The sequence below is a fragment of the Arachis stenosperma genome, chromosome 6 (assembly GCF_014773155.1).
Source record: "Arachis stenosperma cultivar V10309 chromosome 6, arast.V10309.gnm1.PFL2, whole genome shotgun sequence".
NCBI classification, from domain to species: domain Eukaryota; kingdom Viridiplantae; phylum Streptophyta; class Magnoliopsida; order Fabales; family Fabaceae; genus Arachis; species Arachis stenosperma.
Genome location: NC_080382.1, coordinates 146,173,540 through 146,196,467, shown reverse-complemented (window position 1 = coordinate 146,196,467; position 22,928 = coordinate 146,173,540). Strand labels below are relative to the sequence as shown.

General features: G+C 34.0%; 3 protein-coding genes and 1 long non-coding RNA gene across 6 annotated transcripts; 3 read left to right on the top strand and 1 right to left on the bottom strand.

Annotated features, from left to right (window-relative positions):
- Window positions 1-2,068: 2,068 nt before the first annotated feature.
- LOC130936555 (probable methyltransferase PMT28) lies at window positions 2,069-6,673 on the top strand. Its single transcript, XM_057866644.1, has 9 exons — window positions 2,069-2,339; window positions 2,692-3,608; window positions 3,694-3,843; window positions 4,146-4,416; window positions 4,517-4,609; window positions 4,745-4,919; window positions 5,013-5,255; window positions 5,489-5,689; window positions 6,066-6,673. The coding sequence occupies exons 2-9, from the start codon at window positions 2,742-2,744 to the stop codon at window positions 6,262-6,264; spliced, it is 2,199 nt and encodes a 732-aa protein (XP_057722627.1). The 5' UTR covers window positions 2,069-2,339; window positions 2,692-2,741; the 3' UTR covers window positions 6,265-6,673.
- Window positions 6,674-7,039: 366 nt separating this feature from the next.
- On the top strand, window positions 7,040-10,852 carry LOC130936670 (S-adenosyl-L-methionine-dependent tRNA 4-demethylwyosine synthase). Its single transcript, XM_057866784.1, has 8 exons — window positions 7,040-7,946; window positions 8,206-8,321; window positions 8,728-8,903; window positions 9,156-9,346; window positions 9,430-9,516; window positions 9,794-9,951; window positions 10,056-10,266; window positions 10,352-10,852. The coding sequence occupies exons 1-8, from the start codon at window positions 7,101-7,103 to the stop codon at window positions 10,505-10,507; spliced, it is 1,941 nt and encodes a 646-aa protein (XP_057722767.1). The 5' UTR covers window positions 7,040-7,100; the 3' UTR covers window positions 10,508-10,852.
- A 2,428-nt stretch (window positions 10,853-13,280) lies between these two features.
- Window positions 13,281-17,401, bottom strand: LOC130936566 (uncharacterized). Of its 3 annotated transcripts, XR_009068128.1 has the most exons (8): window positions 17,156-17,401; window positions 16,880-16,958; window positions 16,715-16,777; window positions 15,791-15,911; window positions 14,967-15,026; window positions 14,571-14,673; window positions 14,032-14,096; window positions 13,281-13,657 (listed from the first exon to the last, which is right to left on the bottom strand). It is a non-coding gene; the product is annotated as an uncharacterized LOC130936566 (long non-coding RNA). The 3 variants fall into 3 exon arrangements; XR_009068129.1 differs by lacking the exon at window positions 14,032-14,096 and having other exon boundaries at window positions 15,731-15,911; XR_009068127.1 differs by lacking the exon at window positions 14,032-14,096.
- A 3,200-nt stretch (window positions 17,402-20,601) lies between these two features.
- LOC130936449 (pH-response regulator protein palA/RIM20-like) lies at window positions 20,602-22,928 on the top strand. Its single transcript, XM_057866517.1, has 3 exons — window positions 20,602-21,304; window positions 21,381-22,427; window positions 22,525-22,928. The coding sequence occupies exons 1-3, from the start codon at window positions 20,636-20,638 to the stop codon at window positions 22,801-22,803; spliced, it is 1,995 nt and encodes a 664-aa protein (XP_057722500.1). The 5' UTR covers window positions 20,602-20,635; the 3' UTR covers window positions 22,804-22,928.

The following is a 22,928-nucleotide window of genomic DNA, read 5'->3' as shown; positions in this document are numbered from 1 at the left end:
GTGGATATTTTTTGACTTGAGAGTTGAGAGTGAATGTGAAATTGTGAGGAATTCTAGACGGTGCCGTTTAGTTTAATACGCTGGCACGAGGGCTAGGAAATAAGTAGTTTTATGTCATACTAGCAAAAAACGGCTAAAAAATTTTAATATGGAAGTAATGGTAATTTTTGGTATTTTTTAAAATTGTAGGAGTACATAAATCGGATCATTCGTTTTATGTTTAAAAAGTGGAAAAAAATTCAGAGTACATAAATCGGAGGGTCCGATTTGTGTTAAAAAATTGAAAAAAACTTAGAGTACATAAATCGGACCATGCGAGTTGTTTGATTTTAAAATTTTACTTAAGAAATCGTATGGTCCGACTTGTGGTTGGACAAATATAAATTTCAGAAGCTAGAAAACGGACCTTTCGAGTTGTTTGTTGTTGTCAATTCTTTTCATGAAATAGAATATCTAAAGGAACTCGGACTTTCTGAGTTGTTCCATTAACACCACATGGCCGTGAAGCACCTGTATTCTTCGTATTCGAGTTCAACACCACTCTTACTTCCATATTCAAATTGAAAAGTGAGCAAAAAACGGTTCGAAATAATTTTATATATATATTGAGCTAAAAATATGATCATAATGATAGTTTAATTTGATTATAAAAAATTAATATATAAAATTTAGAATGGTTAACTTGTTAATAATAGTTAATATATTATCTTTACAATTAATAATTTTAGTTAATAATTTTTAAATTATATTTTAATTAAATTATTAAAACAAAAAAATTATATGGATTTGTTGTTATATAAAAGAGGAACTAATTATCTTATATGTATTCTAATTGAAAAAAGTAATGATACATAACCAATAAAATTTATTATTTTTTTAATATTTAGCTTACACTTTTTTTTGGTGACTATTTGGCTTACACTTTAAACATTAAGTATTAATTTCATTATAAAATTTTAATAATATAAAAAATATCAGCTCAAAATATTAATCTCTTAGCATTTCTTTAAAGTTAAGCACAAACGTGCATTGTTTTACACACAACTTATTATAAATAATCATAGTACATTAAGACTACCTTTTCATTGAAATTTTTATAAAAAATCATATATTATATTATTTATTATTATTTAATTATTAAATTTAAAATTTAACTTATAATTTAATTTATTACATTTTATTTTATTCATGAGTTATTATTTAGTGAATATTTTATGAATAATATATGTTTAAAATGAAGTTTTCCCTGAACCATTGGAAACACAAGATGTGGAGATTGGTGGGGAAAGATGAGGCAAAAAGGAAGTGATGAATTTGCCTATTCTTTAATTGTATGAGATTGATAATTGTTTGTACCATAGCAATTGCTTGTTATTAGCAAGTCAAAGCCATATTACCAAGAGTAATGTTATTTGTACAGAACATTGGTTGGATCCTTTTGGACTTTTGGTATGTTTGACACATTGTCATCACCCCCCATGCTCAAGCAATCAAACAACATGGTGGTGCTAAATTATGTGCACTAGCAATTGCTTATTTGTACCACACCCCTCCTTGTAGGTCAATGAATGTGTGAGGCATTGTAAAATGATAATCAGGGTGTTACAATTTTGTGAGGAATTAAAACTTAAAAGTGGGAAGAATATTTGCTCAAACTTTCTTTAGCTAAGTGTATTATTGTAAATTAAATCCTCTTAAGCATTGTGGCATATGCCCTATTTTTCCCTGTGAATTTATATCACAATAAAGATACATTCTTCGTCTTTAAAAACATTATTATTATTTATCTCGCAGTAAATATATATAACAATAAAAGATAGTATTTTTAATCTTATATAAAATTACATTAATAATTAAAAATATCATTAATTTTTATAAAAAGAGTAAAACATTCACACAATGACACAAACCCAACAATGTTTTTTATTTTATTTTTATTCATTTATTGAAAAGAGAAGAAAATTGACGACAGATGTAAACACCCCAAAAAAATATCTAATACTTGGAGTAAAAGACTTCCATTGACAAAAAAAAAAAACCACCAAAGTTGATGCTTTTGCTTTCTTACAGTTGAAAGCGCTGACTAAACAGTAGTTGTCTCTGTACTTCTCTTCATTCCTCAATCGAATCTCAAAATGATATTAGCACGAAAAAAGGAAGGAAAAAAAAAAAAAATCATCTTTTTAATCTCGTCTTGATTTCCACCTCCAATAACTCAAGCACCCATTTTCTATTTTTGCCAAAATCACATTTATTTATATTCTTTTCTTCTTGAGTCACTTTAAAACTGACACTTCTCCTATCAACAGTAACACGTTAACTATCTTCACTTTCATCAGGTACGGTGCCTTCTCAGATTTGAGAATTTCATTAAAAATTTCACTATAAAGTGCCTATTAGATTCATATATGATAAATCTAGCTTGGTGCCTATTAGGTTGTGAGTGAATAATGCTATGTTTGTTCTCAACATTTTCTTAATCTTTTACTTAGATGTAGATGAATAAAGCTAGCTTGTGCTGAACTTCAGATTTTTAGATTAAGCGTGTGTGAGAACTGAGAAATTTACTTCATTGTTAGCTGATTTTGCCCCAATTAGATTAGCTAGAGTGTAGTGGATGTGGATTTGTGATTTTAGATATAGTGGCTTGACTCGGTCTGATTCGATTCGATTCGATTCGTGCAAGATTAGTTGAATTCTAGAGGATTTTGGGATAGTGGTGAATTTAGAGTGAGTGATTGATGGCCATTGCAAAGTTGGCTAGGAAAGTGAAACGCCCATATGGGTTATGGGTGAAGATGACAGCTGTGACAATGTTGGGTTTGTGCTTCATCTTTGTGTGGGGGGTGTTCTCGAATTCGTCTTCGTCTATTACCACACAAAGGGAAAGCTTTGAAGACATTATAGAACCTTCTTCCTCCTCTTCTACTTCTTCTAAAGGGGTTCAAACACAAACACAACTACCACACAAGAAGGAGGAGACTAAGGCAGAGGAAAAGCAAAATTTTGATGGCGTGTCGAATAAGGAGAAGGATGTGTTGGGGGAGGATGAGAAGAAGGGTAATAGTTCTGCCACTGTACATCAAGAACATGACAAAGGGGTGGCACCACATAAAAGGGTGCATAAGAATGATAAAGATAAAGATAAAGTGAGAGCAAATGAAGTGTCTGAATCTGATGGTAATGATGAATCAGATGATAAGGAAGAGAAAGAGGAGAGTGAAAGAGAGTTGGAAGGTGAAAAAGAAGGGTCTGATCGTGATGGTGAAGTGGGTGTGGATTTTGAAATGGATGATGGTGGTGACAGTGGTTTAGCTGAATCTCTGGATCAGGATTCTAAACTGTTTGAAGATGGAGGTGTGGGAACAAGCAAGGGACAGTTTAAAGGGCCATTGTTTGATCCAAATGCTAGCTATAAGTGGAAATCGTGTAGTACTCGGAGCAAGCATAACTATATTCCTTGTATTGATATTGAAGTTGGTGGTGGAAAGGTTCAGAGTTACCGTCATACTGAGAGGAGTTGTCCAAGGGCGCCAGTAATGTGTTTGGTTCCTCTTCCTCATGGTGGATACGGGTATTCGCAACCATGGCCTGAGAGCAAATCAAAGGTACATGAACTGAAAAAGTTAGATTAAGTGTTGGTGAGTTGAAGTGTATCTTCCTTAATGGTATAAACATCTTGTGTCAGTGCAGATATTGTTCAAGAATGTTGCACACCCGAGACTCGCTGCTTACATGAAGAAGCATAGTTGGTTGGTGGAGTCCGGCGAGTATCTTACTTTTCCTCAAAACCAGTCTGAGTTCAAAGGTGGGATTCAGCACTATCTTGAGTCAATTGAAGAGGTAAGTGTTCTATTAGGGTGTTGCAACAGCTAGAGTTTTATTTCACAAACATGATATATTGTTAGTAATTTGAGGACATGAGTTTTGCATTTTCCTAGGAAGCATCTAGTTTCAAGCTTGATGTTTATGTTGCATCTTAAATATGTTTCCACTTATTGTTTACACAAGCACACTGATTGATCAGTGATATTTTCACATTCACAAAGGTGCTCTCTTTAGGAACAATAGGATAGAAATGCATCTGTGCCTTTAACAACATGATTATTTCGGAAACGTTTTGAATACTGTTCTGAATATTACAGATGGTACCAGACATTGAGTGGGGAAAAAACATTCGTGTTGTCCTTGAAGTTGGGTGTTCAGATTCAAGTTTCGTGGCTGCGCTTCTTGATAGAGATGTTTTAACATTGACCCTAGGCTTGAAGCATGATCTAGTGGACTTAGCTCAGGTGGCACTCGAGCGTGGCTTTCCGGCAGTAGTTAGCCCTTTTGGTAGAAGAAGGCTTCCTTTTCCAAGTCAAGCTTTTGATGCTATTCATTGTGGGGGTTGCAGCATCCCTTGGCATTCGAATGGTTTGTGTCCATTTCTTTGCACCTTTTTGAAGTAATGGTTCTGTTCTCCAAATTCTACTTATCATATTACAACAATAACTCAATTTTCTCCCTGTTTTAGGGGGTAAGCTTCTGTTCGAGATGAATCGGATTCTAAGACCGAGTGGATACTTTATTATGTCGACTAAACATGACAGCATTGAAGAAGAAGAAGGTTGGTCAGTCTCACTTTAAATCAAACTGTTTCTTGCAGTTCATTATTTTCTTCACCCCCATCTTCTCTTTTTTTTTTGTGGTACATTCTTGCATTGCTATACAAGTAACATTGATGCATCTTTTTCTTTTGCAGCCATGACTTCATTGACAGCATCTATTTGTTGGAATGTTCTGGCACATAAAAGTGACGACGTTGGTGAAGTTGGAGTTAAAATATATCAAAAGCCTGAAGGAAATGAGATATATGAATTGAGGAGGAAGAAAATTCCACCACTTTGCAAAGAGAGTGAAAATCCTGATGCAGCATGGTATGCTTCTGTTACATTATTTTGCCAAAATTGCTTCATGATTTATCCAACTTGGCTTTCTACATCATATGACTTACCTTATTATCTAAATAGGTATGTTCGAATGAAGAGTTGTTTGCACAGCATTCCAATTGGAATTGAACAACATGGGGCAGAGTGGCCCGAGCAATGGCCGAAGAGGCTTGAATCATATCCTGATTGGATAAGCAGCAAAGAGAAATTGGTTGCTGACATGAACCACTGGAATGCTGTTGTTAACAGGTCCTATCTCAATGGATTGGGCATTAACTGGCCGAGCATCCGAAATGTAATGGACATGAAAACCATCTATGGAGGGTAGGCCTGCGAAACAACTCGATTTTTTACTTGATGTGAAAGTCTTAGAGCTTGTAGTACAGAAATACTTGTATGCTATCTATGCTCCTAGAGCACATTTAAATTCTCATTCATACATGCACTAAATATACCTAAGGAGCTGCATATTTTTTTTCTCTGATACATATTTGAATGCACATGAAAATATGCTAGAAACATGGTTGATGATAATTTGTTCTGCTGCAAAAACACAGATTCGCTGCTGCCCTCTCTCGGTCTCAACCGAATGTCTGGGTGATGAATGTAGTACCTGTTCACGCGCCGGACACACTTCCCATCATTTTTGAACGCGGCCTAATTGGTGTCTACCATGATTGGTGCGAGTCATTCGGTACTTACCCAAGAACATATGATCTTTTGCATGCTGATCATTTATTCTCACGGCTCAAAAACAGGTATCAATATGCAATTTTCCTAAAGTTTCAGTTTCCAAGTGTTATTCCATGACATCAATTTTAGTTTCACTTCTTGTTCATAGTGAAGTTAGAATTATTGTGAGTTTTCACCTAGAATTATATGTCACAAAATACTAACTTATGATATGGTATTAGAGCTTTTAGAATTCAAAGTTAGATTAAGTTTTGAGATAGTGATGGTTCATGACATTATTAGAATCGACCGAACATCTGCATACCACTCAATAACTATCATAGGATAGACTCTGATACCATATTATAATTGATATAATACGAGTAATTCTATCGTATTTTTTTGTTTGCAGCATTCATATTAAAAGAAAAATAATAATAAATTAAGGATTGAGTTTTGCAGGTGCAAGCAACCTGTATCTATTGTTGTTGAGATGGATCGAATGTTAAGGCCTGGAGGATGGAGTATCATACGTGACAAAGTTGAAATTCTTAATCCATTGGAAGAAATACTTAGAAGCATGAAATGGGAGATAAGAATGACCTTTGCTCAAGACAAAGAGGGTATCTTATGTGCACAGAAAACTATATGGAGGCCTTAAATTATTAATCTTCTTCCTTATATGCATCATGCATCAAAGTTTCTTCCTTTTACCACACCATAGAAATCACAAAAATAGCCAATTCGGCTTAAATCATCAAGACCTTCATTCATTCAAATTAAAGAGTGAAAATTTGACGGTGAAAATTCACGTGCATTTATTTTTGTGTGAAGATGATAAGTTAAAAATTGTTAGATGATACTATTATCTTCGTATAAAGACAACTGCATGTGAATAATTACTAAAATTGATGAGGGAGTTTTTTCATAGTCATTCTCCATCTAACAAATTCAAATGATTCTATACCTGTTTTTATTTTTACATTTTCCAACCTCCATTTGTATATTAGATTTTGTAATAGTTGTAGTTATTATTGGCTTAATGTTATCTTCAAGCGTTGTAGTGTATACCAATTTGTAAGCCGGTTTAAATCTTATAAACCATAAGATTATTTTATGATATTTTCTTAAAGGAAAATAATTAATATATAAAGAAATTTATATTAAGAAAATAAAATTGGACACTAACAAAGAGGAAGTAGATTTATAGGAACAAATAATCTCATGGTAATTTAATTTAATTTTTTTTCTTTTTGACAGAATTTTTTTTGTTGGTATTTGATTTTGTTTATGGTAAACTGAGCCCAAAACACAAGTCCCAAAAAGCAATGAGCCCATTAAAGAGGAGCCCATAATGTATTGGGCTATCATGTTTAAATTAAAGCCCATTAATCATACGATTCGTTTCATGACGTCGTCGTCGTCGTCGTCTTCTTCCCCATTCCTTTGTTTCAGTTTCACCACCGCGCGCTGCAAGAGAAAAAGGAAATACCTAAAATGCCCTCTGCATTGTCTTCTTTCCCAGCGCGTGTGACGCTACTCGCTCTCTTCTCCGCCACAACCTTCTACTTCCTCTACAAGTCTCGCCGCTTGCGCCACCTCAAAACCCTCGCTCTCTCTTCAAAACACACTACACGTGGCAAAATCCTATTCGTTTCACAAACCGGAACTTCCAAAAACCTAGCACAGCGCCTCCACAATCTCTTAGCCTCAAACGGCGTCGTTTTCGACCTCGTAGATGCTCAGAGCTACGAGCCCGAAGACTTACCGAAAGAAACCCTAGTTCTCATCGTTGCTTCGACTTGGGAAGATGGGAATCCACCTTCTGGAGCACGGTTTTTTGCCACGTGGCTCGCGGAGAGCGTGAAGGATTTTAGGGTTGGGGCGTTGCTTCTGAAGGGTTGTAGGTTCGGGGTGTTTGGTGTGGGGAGTAGAGCTTATGGAGAGAGGTTCAATGCGGTGGCTAAGGGTTTTGTGAAGCAGATTAGGGATTTGGGTGGGAGTGAGGTTGTGCCTTTAGGGGAAGGTGATGTTGATGGTGGTGAATTGGATTTGGATTTTGAGAAGTGGTGTGAGAAGGTTGTTGGTTTTTTGAAAGGCAAGGTTTTGGAAAATGGGGTTAATGGTAATTTGGAGTGTGGGGTTTATGATTCTGAGGAGGAATCTGAAGGAGAGAGTGATTTGGAGGAAGAGGAAATTGTTGATCTTGAGGACATTGCTGGGAAGGTGCCACCAAGGAAGAAGACGGCAGCGGCAGCTGAGAGTAATGGTAATGGAAATGGAAAAGTGAATGGCCAAAGGGAAATGGTGACTCCAGTTATTAGAGCTAATTTAGAGAAGCAGGTATAATATCATCATTGTAATAGTGTTGGTTTCAAATTGCAGATACAGTTGGTGTTGCTATGGTATTGTAACTACTACAATTGCTAAAAATTGCGGAATGTGATCTAAAAACCATTAGGTTGTGCTTTATATAATGACATCTATGGATATAATGCCGTGCAGAAATTTGCTATTTGCAAATTATTGGTTTAGAGAAGCAAGCATATTAGACTTTAGAGTTTCATATATTGGTTTATTGATGTTCACTGTCAATTTGCAGGGGTATAAAATTATTGGTTCGCATAGCGGTGTTAAGATTTGTAGATGGACCAAGTCACAGCTTCGAGGACGGGGTGGTTGCTACAAGCATTCATTCTATGGTATTGAGAGCCATAGGTAAAGTAACTTGCCTTACTGTGCTCTTTTATTTGTTTTAGGTACTGTTAGTTTCATTATGCTTGAGGTGCTACAACTTTTAAATTTCTTTTAGATGGCAACTATAGATATTTATTCACTACGTTAGTTTCATTATGCCTGAGCTTCATAGTTTTTATAATACTGCACTCTGTAATGTAAGAGTAAATCTCATCACATTGTAGTGTATCAATAATTTTAAAAAAATTAACAGAAAAGGAAGAGAAGGTAATAAATAAATATATGGAAGAAAAACATGTGGTATATTATTGTTACTTTGGCATACTGTAGCAGCCTTACTTTTATTATCCAGTCATTGGTATTTTGGAATCATTTTCACTAAACATTTGCTTTTGGTTTTCCCCTTTTTTTTTTTTTGAATGAATAGGTGCATGGAGGCAACCCCTAGCCTGGCCTGTGCAAATAAATGTGTTTTTTGTTGGAGACATCACACAAATCCAGTGGGAAAAAGTTGGCAATGGAAGATGGATGATCCAATAGAGATTGTAAATTCTGCAATAGAGATGCATTCAAATATGATTAAACAAATGAAAGGAGTTCCTGGTAAATTTATGTTTTTATGCTTGATAATTTCATAGTATGAAGCTATGTTGCTGATTGATGAACCCACACAGTTAGACAATAGAGCTGACAAAAAAGTTTCCTATTTCAATATTTTGCTAGGGGTTGCACTTTTATGCATGTAATGACTTCAGTTTTAGGACTCACCTCCAAATATATGCATGTGTGCTGTTGTGGTGGGAGAATCAATATCTTTGTCATCACTTTAATTGATCCACTCTAACTTTATCGTAGGAGTTACCCTGGAGCGACTAAACGAAGGTCTTACACCACGACATTGTGCATTATCTCTTGTTGGGGAACCTATTATGTATCCAGAGATAAATACACTTGTGGATGAACTGCACAAAAGGAGAATTTCCACTTTTCTGGTGACAAATGCACAGTTTCCAGATAAAATAAAGTCAATGAAGCCTCTCACCCAGGTTTTGTGTAGCTTCCAGAGTTTCACATCTTAAAACATGCTTGTATACGAGCCAAACTTAATTTTCTTGTTTGTGTCTTGCAGTTATATGTCAGTGTAGATGCTGCAACAAAAGACTCCTTGAAGGCAATTGATAGGCCACTCTTTGGAGATTTCTGGGAACGATTCATTGTGAGTCCATTTTAATTGACAGTGAAAAACTGTGTGAAATTATATTCTGATAACAAATCATCACAGTAATCAATAACAATAAGCATAGGATGTGAAATGTGTAATTTCACTTACAGTTTTATAGAGATGTAGTTTCCCTGCCTGATGTTGCCAAGCTCTGGTTTGGATTCAAATTGAGGATCCTTAGTATATGGTCCTTTATCCTATATCAGTTTATTTTATGTTGCCATTTGATATATTCTATGTTCTCTTGATCAACTGGTCTATTATGTGCCAGGATTCCTTGACAGCCCTGAAGGAAAAACATCAAAGAACTGTATACCGCTTGACATTGGTGAAAGGTTGGAACACTGAAGATGTTGATGCTTATTACAAGCTCTTTAGTATTGGAGAACCTGACTTTGTTGAAATCAAGGGAGTTACATATTGTGGCTCGTATGCTTCTTCCTTCTCTTCTGTGCACCCTCTTTGCTCAAGATATCTTCTCGTTTGTCAAAAGCACCATTCAGTGACAATTATCTCTTGATTTTCTTTTGCAGCTCTGCCACATCAAAATTGACGATGGAAAATGTGCCTTGGCATGCTGATGTGAAAGCTTTTTCAGAGGCCCTTGCTCTGAAAAGCCAAGGGGAGTATGAAGTTGCTTGTGAACATGCTCATTCATGTTGTGTTCTCTTAGCAAAGACTAAGAAGTTCAAGATTGATGGCAAGTGGTATACATGGATAGACTATGATAAATTTCATGACCTGGTAGGTGTCTGTTTTCCTGGCTTTCCTGCTATGCTGAACTGACTTTGAGTTGTTATTTTATTTATGAAACTTCGTTTAAAATCAGGTGGCGTCTGGAAGAACTTTTGACAGCACAGATTACATGACTGCTACACCTTCATGGGCTGTCTATGGAGCAGAGGAAGGTGGTTTCGATCCTGAACAATCAAGATATAGGAAAGAGAGACGACATCATAAATCAAGTCGCAATCAATCAGGTTAGAAAATTCGGGGAGCCCGTATACATAGGTTAAACAACCTTGGCAGTGTATTTAGCCTTAATACCTTAAATGTCACAATATAGAGTCCTGCACTAGTGATGTTTTTGAAATTGAGATTGGAATGATATGTTGAGCTTTCCCATTTTTGCCCCTTTTGATTTTCTCCACTCACTCATTTTCTTAGATTCCAATTTCATAAGTGATGTTTTTAGTTTTGATATATTACTATTATCACATATTAGTGGTAACCTATATCACTTGCAGTTAATGACTGTGTTTATGTCTTGTATCCAAATTTTACCACTTTGTATTCTTTGAAACCACATTGGTATAGAATGCTTTTTCAATTGTTTGCAAGTGCCGTATGTTAGAAGTCAGATTTACCTTTTTCTCGCTAAAACATGCCTTCACATTGCACCATCTTTTCTGGGAATTTTCCTTAGTAGTCCCTATCAATAATTTAATTAATCTGCCATCTTAACCTTTAGCTCAAGACAAGTGTTAGGACCACTTTGTCTGATTTGTGTGCTAACCTACATAAATCAAGGTTATTTTTGTAATTAGCTACGAATATAAATTATTTTCTCTTTTTTTAGTACTCATAACAATAACTACCCTCCCCAATTAAGGGCAGTAAATTCACGAGCACAAGCTCTCTTCCCATGTTTGAGTTGTTTGAATTTTTGAATTGTTTATAAGACTAATTTGTAATCTCCATGTTTGCTTTTCACTTCAATTCTTATGGGGGTAATTGGGAAATGATTTATCTTTCTAACTACTAAGTAAGAATTGGTTATTTTATAAGATTAAAAAACATTGTTGCCATTTATTTCTTCCTTTAATATTTTGGAAAAGGATTTGATTTTCATATTACACTAGTGTAGAGCCCGGGCTACGCCCGGGTCATGTATATAATTTATTTTATTGTATTTAACTATTTATATATAATTTATTTAATAAAAAAATTAATATATATTTATGATCTAATATATATCAATTATATTATCTTGTAATGAATATATATTATTTATATTAAAAGTTATTATTTTTATTTTAATTTTTTTTATGCATAAAATTTGTTATGCAAAATAAAATATTATTTGATTTTCTATTTTTGATAGATGAAATAAACTTTTTTTTATTTTATATTAATGAATTTTACTTATATGTGAAAAAACTATTATGTATCCGTATTTAAAAAAATTTATAATACTACGTTATTATTATACATAAAAAAACATTAAATTGATTATACAAATATTTTTATTGTAATTACATAGACAACAATTATTAACTATGTGATATTCAATTATATATTTAGACCTGAATCTAACTAATTCAGTTTATGATAAGTATATTATTAAGTAATTAAATAATAAATTCTACAAATTGCATTAATGTGTGTTATTTAATATCCATAAACCGAGCTAAAATGTACAATAGTAAAATCCTAATAAGCTTATTATAAGGTCTTTAGATCTTATCGTTGACACATAGCGAATTATATTAATTGAATCATAACATTCACCATTCTCGTAATGGAAAAAATAATGCTTATCATTACATCACCATCTTCCTATCAGAATGCTACTTTCATACTTTAAATACAAAATCACTATATACAATAGTATTTCAGCAATCCTTCCTTCTTCTCTTATTTAATATGTGACTACGAAGAACAACCAAATTTCCAGCTGATATACATATATTAGTTACATTGTCCTGCAATTCGAATATATGCAATTCTAAATCTAAACTCCTATGTTTTCATGTAGTATGTAATTTTTTCTTTCATATTATCTCTAAATGAGGCTTGTTTTCTTACCTTGTAACTGATGTACCAAAACTCGTGAGTCAACGTACTTATTTACACAAAAATTAATATATATTTATTAAACGGATTAGTTTACTTAGTACATAGATAAATTAAGTGATTAATTTCTTGTTATATTAAATTCTTATTCTTTAATACATAAATTCCAAAAAAATTACTCAAATATCGCATCAACAAATTCCAACTATTAATTACATAAACTAATAATGATGTATTTTCAAAAAATTAGACACATTTGTCATATAATTTCATCAGCATAATTATTCCAATAAAATAAAACAGCAATTGAGATATACAGTTATTTAACAAATAGTTAATACAACATAATTAATATTTTTGTTCTACCTAAGCATATATAATTGGCTAATTTATTAAAGTTTCTGCCTCATCAATTTTAATTTTTGTTTCAAAAATTTTTTCCTTTCCTTTACATATTCAATAGAAGATAGTTTAATTTATCACAAAATATATTATTCTAGTATAAAAATACACAAAGTTCATTGATGTTAAAACATTAATGTTGAAACATAGAACAACACTAAAAAATTTTTATTAAACTAACATAATTCCAATTAGACTCTTATTAAAAAAACATAACGAAATATATTTTAGTATTTTTTTTTTCTTTTTTGTACATTTGTCAATCCTCTCCTTCACTTTTACCTGCTCTTTTTCTTACAAAGAATTAGAAATACTTAAAATTTAGTTGCAGATAAATCAAAACATCATATATTCAATATTTTTTTAAAAAAAGATAGGACATAAAATTAATATAAAAAAGCAATAATATAGTTAATAGTAGACAAACATAATAGATTATCCAATAACATAATGTAAAGGATAAATTTTAATTATTGGTTAATCACGTCAGGTGCTCAACAAATAAGAACAGAAGAGTTCATCCAAAAAGAAAGCACCAACTTATTACATATATCAAAAGACTCTAACTATACTTTATAATATTCTTATTTTACTAATATGTTCAACATAGCACCTATAACATTATTATATACACATATATAGCAAGCAATTAATTTACACCATAGGCTTAAACACTCTTCAAACTCTCAACAACTAAGACACGTATCCAATACTGCATAATAAACAATTGACAAATAGAAATACACATGAATACGTACCGAATGCTTATCCCTGAATAAGAAACTAAAATAGAAGCCTAAGGAGATGGTGCTTGCTATCAAGTCATCCAAGTCATTATAAGAAAAATATTATTCGTATTTGTATGTGTGTAAAATCATGGCCAACTTTGAAATTTTGGGGCATAGATTGTGATTTTGTAATATGTATATGTTACTACCTGCCAGAGAGAGAATATTAAGCCCTGATTAATTTGAGACACTAAAAAAAGGAAAAAAAATCAAATAAATATCATAAATTTTCGCCAATGTAAATTAAGATGACTCAAAAATCAAATCACACAGCCCAAATTAAAACTAAACAGCTAGAAATTAATTTGTTACTAATTACTAATAATAATAAAAAAAGATTAAATAACACAATGGAAGGAACATACCTTTAATCCACACAATTTTCACGTTTACAAAGTGATTTAGTATTCAATTTTCACACATTTAATCCAAGCAATTGAAAATTATGAACATTGAGAATAGCTCAATTTTTTTATAATCTTATCTTATATTGCAATAAATTATTATTAATAGATGAAATTACCAAGATAACATCTTCTTTCAAAGGAACCATGTACAATCCCAACTGGAAAAAAAATTGCTTTTGACCTGTTTTTTTCCGAAATCAAACACATAAAAACACAAAGGATCAATCTCTCGAAGACATTATTCTTACCAAAGCAGTTCACATATAAATTATCTATACTTATTGGAACTTCCTCATATTGCAGTAGCCAAAGAGTTTTTTTTTTTTTTTTTTTTTTGCCAAAACAAAAACATGAAGACCAGACCAAGGCAACAACAAACACCAAAACTACAATAGATAAAAACAATTTCTATCCTCCGTTCATTTGTTTCTCATTTGAATCACCTCTATGTACCACTCCTCTAGACTCCTTTTCTCTTGACTATAGATTCGATTTTTCACTCCTGCTATGTACACCAAATTACTTATAAAACAGTGACAGCTACACTTCCCTTTTATACCTATGAATCCTCCAACCGACTGAAGATGCAAAGCAACTAAATGCTTCCCCTAGCTATACCCAATGCATAGGAAATAATAAGTCATAAAAGTGATACCTTTTAGCTATTCAACATCTTCAAGTGAGCTTTCTTCTTTTTTTTTTAACATTGAAAGTTCAGCCTCATGCTTAGCCAGAGCAGATTTCTCTTCAAAAGCAGTCTATACATTATGTCAGTAGAATCAGAACAAAAATTACTTCCTTCAAAAACAGAGGCCATCAATTTATCAGAAGACAATAATTAATAGTTTGATCTATTTTATGAAGCAGACAACAGTCATAAGCTAATGTCAAAACAAAAGTAACTGCATCCTATATAATATGCACTAAAGCTATATATTATATCCTACTCAAAGATTCCAACCAAGAATTATAACACACTACTATGAAAGCATTTCCTTAAAAATGATACTTTTACCCAACAATTATATGTGATAACAGGAAACTTTCGTACCTTTTGGTGCCTCCTTTGAACAATGCAATCATGGCTAAGCAAAGTTGTAACATTTCGATACTGGTCAAAATGAGAAAAGTTTTAAAAAATATACAACAATAATCTAAAGACATATATATAGGAAAGACATAAAAATTAGATAAAATAATCAATTCATTCAAATTCTAAAAATATAGATAGAAGGAACGATATATGATATAGTTAAAACACCATGTTGAATTAACTGGTACACTCAATGGGATTCAAGTATTATTTTTAAGCTTACAGGGTCAAGCAAAAGCAATTAGGATCATAAAAGCTTCATTTCCCAAAACCTGTTTTTCCTCTGTTTTTTTTTTTTTTATGAATGCTATGGTACCTAAGACATGGTGCTTAACTTATTAAAAAAGGCGAAAAAATAATATTTAATAAACTTTAAATATTTTACTTTTACTTTATACATTTTATTTTTTACTTATAAAAGTTAGACAATTTAGGCACCACAATGAAAGACACCATAGAATCCACCTTTTTTTTAAGCAATAGTGTTATTATGAACTTATGTACTGATTCTTCTTCACACAAACAAACGCAAACTGCACCAGTGTATATGAACAACCTATCTCCTTAGCACTTTGAGTACTTATTATTAAAAGTTCATACACACACTAAATCAATGCTTTTCCATCATATACATAAACAGATAAATATTGTTGGAATAATTTAGTTTTGAAATTTACTTAAAACTTAAATACAATAATAAAAGAAGTAAGGAAATAACTAACATTATAAATCCTCTTTCCTCAAGGAATTTTCAGCCCTTTCAAAACTGACTACTTTCTAACCTTAGCTTTAGTTGTCAAAGCAGCAACATTCTTATTTTCCTTTAAGAACATCATAAAAATCGTTGCCAAGCCTCAAGAGATGCTTTTGGTGCTGGAACACTCCAACCTCCACTTACACTCCCTGCCAAAATTAATTATCTGATCAACTATGAGGAAAAAAAGGAAAAAAAAAAAAAAGAGAGAAGCAGATTAAACAAAAAGACATAATTAGTCACCAAAAAAAAAAAAACAAAAAGACATAATTTTAAAAAAATAATTCAACTTTGGAGATCTATTGAAAGGAAATAAATTTTTACTCCTCTCTAGATGTTTTGCCCATATACCATCAAAAGTGTTAGATATTTTTCATTCTTACCATCAAGGGCATTTTGATTTGATCAAGTAATGACAACAATTCTGAGAATGGAAATGGGATTGTCCTTTTCTCAATATTTTTAATGAAGAATGAAATTGTTTCTAAATTTTTTAAAAGAAAGAGCAAAATGGTTCATCAAATTTGTATGAGAAGTTGTATGAGAAGGCACACTGCATATGTAAGAAAGAAACAAACCATAATACAAAATTAGAGCAAACAAAGGCATAAATCAAAGCAAAGAAGCCCAATAAATCACCACAGAAAATTTCCAAAATCAAATCTTTTTCCTCAAATCAAAATAAACGACACACGACCTTACCTTAATTCAAAAATAACGAAACACAAATTATCAACAGATATAAAATCAGAAATTTAAACAAATGAAAAATCATGTTTAAATTTTAAAAAACCAAGAAGAAACAAAGGCCAATGCAATAAGGAAAAATATAAAATCTTAAATTAAGATATTCCAAATTTGCATGAAAATAATTATAATATAAAAAAATTGAACAACTTTCGTTGGTGATAATGATAAACAGGGGAAAAAAAGAACATAAAAAAGGGGTTACCTGAAATTGAAATTGAAGATAGCACTAACTGTTGCTATTTCATTGCTTCTCAATATGAGTTCCCTTCAAAATGGTAAAAATATTTCAACTTCAGCAATTTCAGAAAATAGGTAATTAAATTCAATAGTTTCATATCTTTAGCAAAGAAAAAATAATAAAGTGTACCTTCAGTTCAAGTTGCTGTTGCTGTTGTTGGATTTGGTGCAAAACTTGAGGTTGGTGTAGAAGGTGCTAGAAGAAAACGCTGCCATTGAAGCCATTGTTGGTTATCACTTGTTAGAAGAAAAGAGCTGAGAAAATTGAAAGGCTATGTTTACAGCAAAGCATTATGTATATACAAACAGATCAAAGTATTGTTCAGAGGAGAAACCCTCAAATCAGAGCTGTAGCACATCAGTTAAGGGTACAAAGAAACAAAAAAGCAGCTTCCATTGTGCTTACCTATAACATCCTTTGAGTATTACCGGTTTCACCTTCCTGCTCGGATCCGACGATTTCTTCCAGAAGAAGAGATCAGCATCCCAGTTATCAGTACCGGTAAGGTCGTCACGATCAGGACCACCGAACCCGACACGGTGTTGCCGAGCGACACGCCCAGCACTGACTGAAATGTATGCAAAAAATCGGTGTTCCAAAAATCGCGAGTGAGTGTGAGTGAGACGGACCGATTTTCTGTTTCGGTTGTGACTTATGAGCTGAGAATTGAATGGAGAAACAAACAAAATGTGGGCAAAAAAGATATTTAAATAATAATTTTGAAATTCAAAAATTTTTTGAAGAAAAAATTCCCGCTCAACGAAAGCATCCTGTCTTGTCTGAATATTGAATAAAGAACCAAGGAAAGAATTGTTGAATACAATATTTCTCATTCATTAAAAATAAACACTTGTCAATTTTTCAGGGTAACACTTGTCAAATGTAGAACTATAACACTTGTCATGTAAAGAACCATGTACTGCTCTCCTATTATATATTAATAGATTAGTAAAAATAACTATTTTTCACATACATAGTTATTAAAAAACAAATTTATATCCTTTAAAGTGAAAAAATTGATAAAGTAGTAAAGTTAGGGGTTAATCACCGTTGATTTTGTAACTTCATGAAATGTGTACCATACTATCTTAATTTAAGAGTGATTAACTCTTCATTTTACCACTTTACTAATTTTTTACTTTGGAGGATCTTGATCCTTGAAAAATAGATAAAATTAGATGACTGTGATTTGTGAAAAATATTTCATACTATTAGACAATCAAAATTAAATTCTTTGAAAACTGTGTAAAATGATTCAATTGGTAATCATACTGCTTTTAGTTTTCACAGGATTGAGATTTTTTTTCTTTTTTTGACTGAAACACTCAAAATCTAAGAAGCATGTCTTTGTAAATGGTGGTCTATACTTAAACTCATTTATTAGTCATTCTCAATATATCGAGAGTGATAAAACAAGCAAAACAATATAGAAATGGATTGGACAGAATAAACCCTTGATGGAGGAAAAGTTTTAGTGCAATATTTATGGCCCTCGATGTACAAATTGCACGGTGGGCCATTTCTATCTAAAATTTATAGAAAAGTGGTCACTACTCTTTCACACGCTATGTTATATGCTTGTCTTTATTAACACAATCTATTGTGTCTATTTCTGATTTATTTGTTTAAGTAGTGCATGGAAATTGCAAACCTTACTAAACCTAGCAAAAGATACCATAAACTAGGACCAAATACATGACCTTGTGTAGCAAGCAATCATATTGACACTAGGTTTAAGCATTTGTGTAACATGAAACTATACAAGTAAACCAAGCTTTAGAAGATTTGCTCTTTTTCTCCAACCCGGGGTTTTACCGACCAGGGTCGCCGGCTACATTGGGCAATACAGCCAAAATGTCAGATGGATGTTACTTGGCTATGTCGGATAGTCTGATAGAGGGCTGTCCGAATCTCCAGAAACTCGAAATGAGAGGCTGTTCCTTTTTCAGTGAGCGTGCACTAGCCATTGCTGCAATGCGCCTTATCTTAGGTACTTGTGGGTGCAAGGCTATGGTGCCTCTTCTTCTGGACGCGATCTTTTGGCTATGGCTCGCCCCTTTTGGAATATCGAGTTGATTCCTTCTAGACACGTGGCGGTAAATAATAATCTGGAAATGCCAGTAATCATTGAGCATCCGGCTCACATTCTTGTAGAACTTCTTGCTCTACTTGCAGTATTAGGGTTTTCATTTTTCACTGCAGTTCCTAGACAATAGTCTTTTAGTAAGGCCGTCTTACTTTTTTTTTTTTTGTGGTCAGATAGATTGAATAACCTCCAATCCTAAGTATGACAACACACTCACGCTACACACACCCATACAACACTAAGGCTCATATTCAACACTTGGCACATTCACCAAGATTTGAACCTAGGTGCAGCATATTAAAAGGCATATGGTTTTATCAATTGAGCTAGGGCTGTCTTCTTACTTGTAATTTTAAAACTCTTTTACGGATCTACCAACTCAGTAATTCGGTTCTCTCAGCTGACGATGCTCAATTTTGTGAATAAGATGATGCAAGAGTTAATTTTTCCATTTGAACTCTTAATCAGACCTTTAATCTAATTTAATAAATAGAATACAAGATGTTATTATGTTACCTATGTATGATTTGGTTTACTATCTTGGATTTTGATTGGGTACACAGAATATTCCGGCCAATAAGAATAAGACAAAAAGCTAGAATTTTGTTGGGGAATTTTGGAATTGAAACACATATAATATATGACGACAAAGTTTTTACATCAGGTCTATAATAAGTTCAGATAATTGAAAAATTTGACACAAAAAAAAAATAATTGAAATTTTGAATACGTTAATATTTTCTAATGAAAAGACTCCGCTCATAGGACACTTATTTTTTACAAGATATATCATAAAATATTTAATCGTGTTTTATTTTTTTTTTTTCATTTTTGGGTCAGAGAATATGTTAATTTAAATAGATAAGTTTTTAATTTAAACTAAGAGAAGGTTTTTGTTTTTTTTTTTGTTTTTTTTTTTTTTTTTTTTTTTTTTTTTTTTTTAAAGAGAGCTCGACACATTAAACGTAAATCTTATTACAGTAGAAAACTAAGAAAATAAACAAATAAAACAGAGACTAAAGTACTCAACAAAAGGTTACCATATTCTTTGAATACTTTTGACTTATAAAACACAAAAAAAAAAAATGATGAAAGCTCATGAGCTTTTGGTTTTTCAAATGTATCTTTTTATAGATGCTGTGGGATGTGACACTTCCAAAAATTTATTTGGTAAAGAATAGAATTGAGTGAAGAATGAAGATATTTATTAGATTTTCACTAACTTGATGAATCGGGACAACATCCTTGCAAGCTTCATGGCATTGATACTTGCTCAACTGCTTATCCACTTCAGAAGATTACTTATTCTCTGTAGAAAACTAGAAATCATTGCATTTGAACAACCAATGCCACACGAATCCAAGCCTTGCGTTTCTAAATCAGTACCTCTATTACTGCAATTTGTGGTCATGGTGCATATAATTTAGAAGCATTGACATCTGTAAACTCTAGATTGTATCCCTGCTTTCTTTGTTTTTTACAGACGACCTTACTGCAGAAGGATTATGGAATGAAAACAGGGGAAATGCAGAGGAAATGATTATCGACCTATCATTTATCCTTAATACTTTGCTTTAAATTCCAAACTTGATTTGTCAACACTCATCAGATTTGAGGGAGGTTAGATCTCCTTAACAACTTATTAGAAGAGATAAATACGCTAAACACAAGGCACTTTTTTATGCGGCAAAGTTAAAAGAGAGAGGGATTAAAAGCGGGACGGGAGGGGTGCGGAATTTGCATATCCATATCCAATTCCATTTCAGTGATTCCTAATCGTATCATAATTCGACGCCGCCATGAACAACAATGATCGGGTGCTGTCAATCCCACTGAAGAAGACTGATCCGGTGGAGCTGTACCTGCCGTTACGTAAGTTGGTAGCCTCAAAATACTCCGAGAGCGATGCACAAAAAGTTGAAAGCGTTCTCCAAACCCTAAACAAATGCCGCCGGGACATGGTGGAGCGTAGAGCGGACCTCTCCCTTCCCATGCAACGTGACTGCCTCCTCCACTACTTCAAATGCCTTTCCATGGTTGAGACACTCTTCACCTCTCTCTCCTCCGACGCCGACCCCATTCTCTTTGTCTGGTACGACGCCTTCAACCCTGACCATCAGGATGGGGTCTCCTCGCAGCGCAGCGCCATCCAATTGGAGAAGGCCGCTGTTGTCTTCAACCTCGGAGCCATCTACAGCCAGATTGCTGCCTCTTGCGACCGTACCACCGCCCTTGGCCGTCACCTTGCAATGGAAGCCTTCAAAGTTGCCGCCAATTTCTTCCTCCAACTCTGGCAGGTTTTTGCCAAGGACGTGGTCGCCACCCTCGATTTGACTCTCGTCTTCGCGGAGTTTCTGCACCTCCTCTTCTCCGCTCAGGCTTCCGAGCTGGAATTACGGGAAGAACTGAACAACAACGACGCCAGTTACGCTCTCCAACAACACCGATGTGCCCTATCGTTTATATCGGTGAGTCTTCACTCTTGATTGATTTTACATTTATTCTTCATTCTAATGATGATGAATTGATGATGATGATGTTTAGGTTTCTAAGCTTTATCGTAGAGCATATGCACTGATACCTACTGATTCGGCTGCACGGAAACATGTCCGCTCTTTTGACCCAACCTGGGTAACTCATCTTTACCAGAAGAAGAGATTCTTTCAGGCAGAGGCTCGTCAGAGGCAATCATCCATCCTACCCGAATCCGAGCGACCTCATGAATTCTCATCGGTCGAATCCTGTGCTCTTGATCATGATGCAGAATGTGTCCCTGAGATATTAGTTAGAAGGATTTGCTGCGGGTCCTCGTCTGTACGCAAGCTGCTATACCTAGAACGAAAACAAACGTACATTGACTTCAACCTCTCCGAGGACAATCCTTTCAAGATGATGAAGCATGGAAAGCTGGTGGCTTACCCATGGGACATGCCTCCTCCTTATCCAACAGATTCGGCAATCCTCTCATCTTCCTTGTCTTCTTTGTCATCAGATATTCTTGCATTCATTCCTTTGAAGAAGAGTGAGCCCTTGAATCTCTATGAGTCCCTGCGCAGTTACTTTGTCCTCAAATACTCTGAGAGTGTGGCAGAGAGAGTAGATGGCCTTCTTGAAATGCTACACAAATTGCGCAATGAGATGCTGCGTGATGACCTTTCGCTACCCCTTCGCCGTGACTGCCTCATGCGTTATTACAAATGCCTTTGCATGATTGAGCCTGTCTTCCCTATGAATGCCTCACCCAACCTACCTATCTTTGTTTGGTACAATGCCATCAACCCTCAACAGCACTCTTCTCAGCATAACATCCATTTGGAGAAGGCCTCTGTTCTCTTCAACCTGGGAGCCCTCTGCACCCACATTGCTCTCTCCTGCGATTTCACCACTGTCCAAGGCCGTCGCCTTGCCATGGACGCCTTAAAGGATGCTTCGTATTGGTTCCATCAACTGGCCATGTTTGAATCTCGCAAGGCATCTGGCACCATTGACGTGTCACGATACTACATCCATGTCCTAGATTTTCAGTTTCTCGACTTGGAATTGAAGTTTCGTGTTCCCCAACCTGATGAACCATCATTATCTGGATATCCTGTATGTATGATCATCTACCGTTTCAGTTGATCTTTTCTTAGTACAATTGATTGATGTCAATCTTGATTTGTTAAATTGTTTGATTGAGATGATGCAGGTTTCAGCTTATTATCCGTCGACATCTGGGCCTCCTTTAGCTTATGATCCATCGAGTGATGTCACTCAACAATTTGTTTTAGGGTATTCTAATGCTCACTCCCTGCTTCAAGGGGTATGTGAAATACCAGCACCATGCTTAGACCTTCTCTCTGAGGTTAGCCCCGTCAAGATTAAAGATGGAAATCTTGTGGCCAATGCCGCAACCTTAGAGGGCACCAAATTTGGCATTGGAGAACATGAGCTTGCAGGAGACACAACAACTGTAGCATTACCGTAGAGAAAAGCTTTAGTTGGCACAGTGTTTTTTCTTTACAAATTTCTCTCAAACCCCTATGTGCATAAGAATTGATAAACTGAGAATTACACAATTAAAACTTCAATCAATTTCTGAGTTCTTCATTA